This window comes from Lolium perenne, chromosome 7, assembly GCF_019359855.2.
Source record: "Lolium perenne isolate Kyuss_39 chromosome 7, Kyuss_2.0, whole genome shotgun sequence".
Lineage (NCBI taxonomy): Eukaryota > Viridiplantae > Streptophyta > Magnoliopsida > Poales > Poaceae > Lolium > Lolium perenne.
The window spans coordinates 218,384,006-218,392,458 of record NC_067250.2 but is presented as its reverse complement, the minus strand read 5'-3'; the positions used below and the strand labels follow the sequence as shown (position 1 = coordinate 218,392,458).

The 8,453-nt window shown below is 43.9% G+C and overlaps 1 protein-coding gene across 1 annotated transcript; it reads right to left on the bottom strand.

Annotated features, from left to right (window-relative positions):
- Positions 1 to 284: 284 nt before the first annotated feature.
- LOC127315555 (cysteine-rich receptor-like protein kinase 44) lies at positions 285 to 7,987 on the bottom strand. Its single transcript, XM_071824647.1, has 7 exons — positions 6,968 to 7,987; positions 2,058 to 2,192; positions 1,872 to 1,987; positions 1,582 to 1,792; positions 1,247 to 1,490; positions 973 to 1,123; positions 285 to 883 (listed from the first exon to the last, which is right to left on the bottom strand). Exons 1-7 carry the CDS (start codon positions 7,425 to 7,427, stop codon positions 578 to 580), a joined length of 1,623 nt encoding a protein of 540 aa, XP_071680748.1. The 5' UTR covers positions 7,428 to 7,987; the 3' UTR covers positions 285 to 577.
- Positions 7,988 to 8,453: the final 466 nt, after the last annotated feature.

Sequence of the window (8,453 nt, the reverse complement as noted above, 5' to 3'; positions counted from 1 at the left end):
GACTTTTGGTTAGAGAAGTAATAAACAACAAAGGCTTGTTTAGTCCAGATAGTTGTTCTACCTCCAAATAGACGGTCGTTAGTACCGTTTGTCGATCGTGAGCTCCATGTATATATGTAGGGAACCTACGAATATGTGTAAGGGGAATCGACTTCTGCTTCCAATATTTGTTTGATCGATCTATATATATATATAATGAATGAATGTGTACAACTTCTAGTAGCGTACAAATATATGCAACTTTTATTTTCGGACGAAAAAAATGAAATAACAGGCGGTCGGTGGCGGGGGGGAGGGGTGCTGCACCCCTCAAACCCTAAAGCAGAAGCGTTGTGCGCGCGCCACGTAGAGGGCCTTTTGTCGCGGGTGGTAATACCGCCCGCGACAAAAGGGCCTGTGCCCTGCGCGCCCCGCGGCTGCCACGTGGTGGACCTTATGTCGCGGGTCGTAAGTGACCCGGGATAAAAGGCCACCCTTTTATCGCGCCTTGCTTGTCGCGGCTGGCCGCCCGCGACAAAAGGCCCTAACCACCCGGATCAAAAGGCCTGTTTTCCACTAGTGCTTTTTGCGAATCCAGCTACCTCGGTTCAAGCTCAGACATGGTCACACCATTCTTGGAGACGTTTCCGCTACTAACACATGAGACGGCACCGCTGGTGGAGTGCCCGGAGTAAAACGCCGGCCTGGAGGGCGTCGGACGTGACATGGACTGGGTGCTCAACATCAGCATGACCTCCGACGCTTTGGGCCTCATCTCCGGTTTCTTCTGGACGCTGAGGAGCCCAATGTGCACGCAGTTGAGCATCTCGGAGCGAGGGTAGTGGTCGCCCAGCGACACGTCCGCTATCTCCGCTGCTTTCCCGGCCCTCCACTTCTCCCACACCTGCAGTTAATTAAGCAAGACCGAGCATGAATTTGGATTTGGAGTACGAAATTTTGTTCTTCGTCGCACAGTGGTCTTTACATACGTACATCACTTAACAAGTTGTTGGTGTTAGCGTCTTGGCATGGGCTGCTGTTCCTCCGACCCGTGACGATCTCTAGCACGATGACTCCAAAGCTGTACATGTCCGACTTGGTGGAGACGTGCCCATTGTAGGCGTATTCCGGCGACATATACCCACTGCACGTGTGCATCAAGTTCAGCTTCTTAACTCGAAAACGTATTACTTCCGTTGCTCCATAATTTAAACTAAAACCACGGAAAGAATTATGAACAGGGCAGTAGTTGACTTAATGCACTTACAGGGTACCAGCTGCTCGTTTGGTGACATCTTTGGATTGGTCTCCCATAAACGCTCGAGCCAGACCGAAATCTGAGATCTTGGGGTGCATGTTCTCGTCCAGCAGGACATTGTTGGGCTTGAGGTCTCGGTGGATGACCCTCAGATTAGAATCCTCGTGGAGATACATCAAGCCACGAGCGATCCCACATATGATCGTGTACCTTTTCTCCCAGTCCAGGCCATACCGTCGCGGCCTCCTGTTATCTGCATGCCATACACACGATCACACACTTAACTATCTATGAGTTGGGATTAGAAAGAAAGAAGAGGAAGAGATGGTGAGAAAAAATTCTACCAAAAAGGATGGTGTCTAGGCTCCTGTTTGGCAGATACTCGTACACCACGAGCTTCTCTCGCTCCTCCAAGCAGACCCCATGGAGTCTCACGATGTTCCTGTGCAGAAGCTTGGCGGCCAGCAACAGCTCGTTCTTCAGCTCGTGGAATCCCTGCGCCGAACTCTGGGAGAGCCTTTTCACTGCTATCACTTGCCCATTCGGCAGTATGCCCTGTGAATCGAGAATTATGGAAACAGTAAGCAGATAGCAGAAATAGCCTATGACCACATATATATACCTGATCGATTACCTTGAAAACCTGCCCAAAACCTCCCTCTCCCAGCTTGTTTTCCACGGCGAAGTTGCCCGTCGCAGCCTTTAGCAATGCCAGAGTAAATTGCTCCGGACTCTCTTCTCTAGCAGCATCTGTGGATCCGATATTTGAAGAAATGCTAAAATCCGTACGGGCAAAAGTCGCAAGTGTATATATATGTACCTCGTGGTGTCTTGTTCGCCCTTATCCTTCTCCTCTGCGTGTAAGCACAGACGAGCACGAAGAGTAGCACGAGCAGTGTTCCGACTGAGAGAGTGGCTGCAAGGACAATGGCATGTCTTGATGATCTCCTCGGTCCTGCAGGAATGTTTTTTACGCAATTTATTTATCTCGTCTCTCCATGCACAAAGAGAGAGACGAGGCATGCAGCCAGACGTGTGTAGAAAAAGAACGCGGCTAGGTCAGAATGATGGCGACGGTATTCACAAGAAAAAAAAGTTGTATCTCCATTCTAGTCTGTAAAACCAGCTTGGTGACTTTTCACAAGAAAAAAGGTTGGCCAAAAATGGAAACTTCGCTCGCTGATAAGAGCATGTACAATGGTAGGCGAAAACTTGTTTTTACAGACGCCGCCGGTACGTATCGGAGTGATGTCAATAATGACATCAGCCATGTGTTGATCAATTTTTTCACAAAATTATGAAACTAATTTGAAACATAATTGAAACATAACTGAAACACTAATATTTTTGTGAAACAAACCATAGTGACATCAGCAATAATGTCATCAGTTTCACTTTTTGTCTGACTGTTTCACAATATTTTCCATGTATCACTTTAGTTTCAAAAAAGTTTCACTTCTGTTTCAATTACCAATCTCAAAGCAGAGAGTGGATGGTAGATGTGACACCTACACCTACCGGCTCCTTTAAAATCGCCGCTCTCCAATGGTAGGCTCTTACCAAGACGCTTGTGCAGACAAAAAAATAATAAATTATCCTAAATATATATAGGCAATCATCTATTCCTACAGCGCTGGGCGCTAATCAAGGCCCCAAAAGCGAATTCTTTAGCACATAGATCGGACCTGCGGATGGGTTAGATACGGGAAAAAGGCTTGGAGCGCCCAACGCATGGATAAGCGTCGACGCAAGCTCTATTCCCAGGATAGGCAGGGATTTTTCCATAATAACTACCGGTATTATTATTAACACCCTAGTGCCTGTGCTTAGCGTTTCCATTGTACATGCTCTGCAGCCTCAGCAGCTAGCGGTCAAGATAGTGACTCTCTAGTCAAGTGACTCACGCGCGCGGTGTATTCCTCCGCTGGACGACGTCGTCGTCACCAGCGGCGACGGAACATCTGGAGACGTGGGTCGAGGGCCAGGTCGTAGTAGGTGTATAGCTCAAGTTCTACGCCATCACTTATTATTTGTTCGTATATTAACTAACAATTCTTGCATCGCCTCGCATACTGGGCAAACATTCCATCAGGGTGACAGTTGAAATGGCATCTATTGAATAGAAGCCATTGCATCATTAGCATACCGAAATTAGCTAAACTCATATTTTCATATTCAGAACAAGACACTTCGGACTACTCATGACCCAAGAGGAAGGGGGAATGCGAATCCATGCACCATAGGCATACATGCATGGAGTACGTATTATGCCTAGGTCAGTAGTTTTATTGGTTCTTCCTCAAAATTTAGTTGTTGACCTGGCAAATTGTTTCTGGAGTTGTGAAGCAATTCCAGCCAACAACTCACAAGCTCAGTGAAAGCACATTTGGGTAATCAAGCAAAATTTTCTTTTGAGCTACATTGGTTGCATCAAGAGGGATTTTTTGATATGATAGTAAAGGAGTGGAACTCAGCTATAGGTGGAGCTAATCCAATGGAAATTTAGTTAAATAAACTACGTCATATAAGAAGATTCCTCAAAGGTTGGGAAAAAAATCAAAGTGGAAAGTATAAGAAAGAAAAAGAGAGATTGCTAAATATTATTGATCATCTTGATGTGAAAGCGGAAACAAATATATTGGATACAAATGAAAGAGAAGAGTTAAAAAAGGCAAATGATTGCTTGAACAAATTAAGAAGAGAAGAAGAGTCTAAATGGGCACAAAGAGAAAAAGTCAAGCATATTCAAGAAGGAGGGAATAATATAAAGTATTTCCACTTAATAGCTAATGGTAAACACAGAAAAAAGAAAATCTTCCAACTAGAGCAACAAGAGGGGACTATTGTTGGGGAAGATAATTTGAAGGTTTATATCACTGAATTCTATAAGAAACTGTTTAGGGCGCCGGCTCCTACTAATATTTCTTTAGTAGAAGGTGATATTCACGATATTACGCAAATTTCATCATTGGAGAATGACATCTTAACAGCCCCCTTTACAGCTGAGGAAGTCTTTGAGGCAGTTTCTCAAATGGAACTGAATAAAGCTCCTGGACCAGATGGTTTTCCAGCTGAGTTTTATCAAACATTTTGGACTGTCATAAAGGATGATCTAATGGCTTTATTTTCACAGTTTACCAAAGGGGAATTGCCCCTTTATAAACTAAATTTTGGAGTTATTACATTATTACCTAAAAAGGAAAATGCGGTCCAAATTCAGCAATATAGACCTATTTGTTTGCTCAATGTATGTTTTAAGATCTTCACTAAAGTTGGTACAAATCGTATCTCGGGGATTGCCCCTAGAGTTATAAAGCCAACTCAATCGGCATTTATGCCTGGAAGAAATATCTTAGAAGGGGTGGTAATATTACACGAAACAATTCATGAGTTGCATACTAAAAAATTGGATGGGGTGTTGTTTAAAATTGATTTTGAGAAGGCATACGATAAAGTGAAATGGCCTTTTCTTCAACAAACTTTGCGAATGAAGGGTTTTGCTCCAGAATGGGGTAGAATAGTGCAACAATTTGTTCAGGGTGGTAGTGTTGGGGTCAAGGTGAATGATGATATTGGTCATTATTTCCAGACAAAAAAAGGTCTAAGGCAAGGGGACCCTCTGTCACCGATGCTTTTTAATATCGTAGTAGACATGCTTGCCATCTTAATTGAAAGCACAAAAGAAGATGGTTAAGTCGGAGGGTTAATTCCACATCTAGTTGATGGAGGACTCTCTATTCTACAGTACGCTGACGACACTATCCTTTTTTGGAACATGACCTTAACAAGGCTGTTAATATGAAATTAATTTTATGCCTCTTTGAAGAGCTATCGGGGCTTAAGATTAACTTTCATAAGAGTGAGATCTTTTGTTTTGGTAAGGCAAAGGAGGAAGAGGAACAGTATAAACAGATCTTTGGATGTGATGCTGGACACCTCCCCTTTAGATACTTGGGTATTCCAATCCATTACAAAAGACTCAGGAATTCAGATTGGTATCCGGTAGAAACACGGTTTGAGAATAAATTAGGATGCTGGAAAGGGAAGTTACTATCCTATGGTGATAGGTTAGTACTTATTAATTCAGTGTTAACTAGCCTACCGATGTTTTTGTTGTCATTCCTAGAAATACCGGTTGGGGTAAGGAAACGTCTGGACTTCTATAGATCTAGATTCTTTTGGCAGTCCGACGAAAACAAAAGAAAATACCGGCTCACTAAATGGAATATTATTTGCCGACCTAAAGATCAAGGGGGATTAGGTATTGAGGTTCTCGAAATCAAAAATAGATGCTTATTGAGTAAATGGCTCTTCAAACTTCTTAATGAAGACGGGGTGTGGCAAGAATTGCTACATAATAAATACTTAAGACAGAAGACGTTATCGGAGGTGCAAGTTAAACCCACCGATTCCCCCTTTTGGAAAGGATTAATGAGAGTTAAACAAGAGTTCTTTTGTAGGGGTTTTTTCAAGGTGGGTAATGGTATGACCACCCACTTTTGGGAAGATACATGGCTAGGAACTACTTCTTTGGCTCATCAATATCCATCCTTATATAATATTGTACATCATAAGAATGTCACAGTTGCACAGGTGTTAGCCCAAACACCTTTGAATATTACTTTTAGAAGGGTGCTTAGTGGTAATAAATGGATAGCATGGTTACAATTATGTAGGAAATTGATGATGGTTAATTTGACTGAAGTTGATGATCGATTTGTTTGGAATTTGACATCAAATGGTTTGTTTACAGTAAAGTCAATGTATGAGGATCTCATGTGTGATCACACCCCTTTTTTGCGAAAGTACTTATGAAAGGTTAAAATTCCACTTAAGATTAAAATTTTCATGTGGTTTTTGAGCAATAAGGTTTTATTAACTAAGGATAATTTATATAAACGGCATTGGAATTGGTGTACAAAATGTGTTTTTTGTGGGGAACAGGAAACAATTCAACATCTTTTCATTGAATGTCCTTTAGCTAAGCTCTTATGGCGAACGATTAATTTTACTTTCGACCTTCCACCTCCGACCAATATTACCAATATGTTTGGTAATTGGTTAAATGGAGTAGATATACAATCTAAGGCTTTTATCCGGATAGGGGTTTCTACTTTATGTTGGTCTATTTGGAGGGTTAGAAATGATATAATTTTTAATAAAAATACCTCCTTTCATTTGTTGCAGGTTATCCATATGGTGTCCCATTGGGTCCAGCTTTGGGCTCTACTCTCACTGGAGGGGCAGCGGGATGCTATGGCTACTGGTTGCACACGGCTCCTGATGGTTTCTCAGGATATCTTGTGTCAGGCTGGTTGGCGACATACTAGAAGGCTATGTTAATGTGTAGTCATAGTATGTGTACTTTTCGATGGTTGATTTTTGTATCAATCCTCGGTGATGCGTGAGTTGTAAACTTTACTTTTGGATCTTTTTAATAATAAAAGACTGTGTGCATCGTCATGATGCAGAAGCCGGGGTATACCCCCATTTTGAAAAAAAAAAACTCACAAGCTCAGTGGTGAAACTAGATAGTAATTAAGTTTGCATATTAGTGACACGGCTGTGTAATCCCTATCGAATGTACGTGTAAAAATGATTGTAAGTCTCTGAAAAGGAACACATGCAGAAAATATAGAAAATGCATAATACGTGGAGTCAAACAAATGACTGAGAAATTTCATGGCATGGGAAAGTTGAACATAGCTAAACACTGGGGAATCCACTTACCGGCTATGGTGGACTCGAATGACCAGGAAAGAATCTGATGCTGCTGGATGTAATCCCCGATGGCCGCCGAGAACCCAACCGCCACGTCCTGCTGCAGACCGGCGCCCCGCAGGTTGACGTTGGCGCTGACAGTGTATGTACTCTGTCCTGGCTGGTCGATGAACCGCAGGGTGGCCGAGAGCGTTGCCGCCTTTGCGTCGTACCTGACCGACGCCGCCATGATTCCGTTCAAGCTCTGGTCCGGCAGCGCCGTGTACTGAGTCGACGTGATGCTGTTGACGTTCACCCCGATGTGGCAGGTGGTATTACTGGGGTCCCACTCGGGGTTCCTGAACGTGTCGAACTCCACACCGACAGTCGGCGGGAAGAAGGGGTTGTCACGGTCGTTGAACAGCCCGAGGTGGCCGGCGAACGCGCCTGTGGGCATGGTCGGCGGGTAAGGCCCAACGAAGAACGCCATACCATCAGCTCTCTGTATCGCAAAGGTGTTGTTAAGGAAACGACAGACGCGTACAACATCTGTTGGAAAAAAATCGCTCAAATTTATATATCTCAATTTCCAAGTATATACGCACTAAAATACGTCAAGATATAAGCAAATTTAGATAAATCTGGTTCATGCGGTGAGTACGATATATAGAATGCCGCGCAGGCCATCAGAAGAGTTCTACAGTAGCTACTTGCCTCGGGGTAAGTACTATTGGCAGGTTTAATGGCAAAGACAAAGTTGCTGGTGAAGCTGGCGATCTCGCCGGTGCTATCGTCCCAGAGGCGCACCGCCTGCCCGTGTGCTACGCGGCCTGTGCTCCACCTCCTCGACTGGTTGGTCAGGTCGATCCGGTTGAAAGCACGGACAGAGTCGTTCATGTACTTGAGATCGGCGCCGGCGAGGACGGCAGGATCAGAGAAGTTGTAGTTGAAGCTAAGGGAGGTGGCATGAGGAAGATAGCTAGATACGATAAGTAGGAGGAGCAAGTAGGGCAAGCCAAGGACGATAAAGCACTTGCATCTCTTCATCGCCACGGTCGGCCAATGAGCGTTAGGAGTAATGTCTGAGCTATATATATATACATGAAGTTCTACGAACCAGCTTCGGTACTCAATCAGTCAATGGTCCTCTCGCCATGATTTTCTTCGTATAGTCCTCGTTGATCCGATCCACGAAGACCGCTTGACGCGCCAAAGCCCGCCTGCATGTCTACATCAAGCCAGTCTTCTTTGTAGATTTTTTTTTCCAAGTCTACCTAGATTTTTTTTCCAAGTCTTTCTCTCGAGATTAGCCGAGCTGACACTCTAGTACATCTTTGAGAATGCTGACATGTCATGCATGCAATGACAGTATGGTTGTAGATCCTATATACCTGGATGCCTATTGGAAGCAGCGGTACTCCTTCCATTTATGTAAACTTGGCGACGATGCCAGGCTGCACCGAAACCAAATTAAAATCCTGCACTCGGAAGGCCACCCCTTCTCCAACCATGGCGA

Coding starts and splice junctions, on each gene's coding strand:
- LOC127315555 (XM_071824647.1), bottom strand. CDS start 7,427: ATGGCGTTCTTCGTTGGGCCTTACCCGCCGACCATGCCCACAGGCGCG. Junction 1,793..1,871: donor GTTTTGGGCAGGTTTTCAAG/GTAATCGATCAG, acceptor CTCGATTCACAG/GGCATACTGCCGAATGGGCA. Junction 1,491..1,581: donor CCTAGACACCATCCTTTTTG/GTAGAATTTTTT, acceptor TATGGCATGCAG/ATAACAGGAGGCCGCGACGG.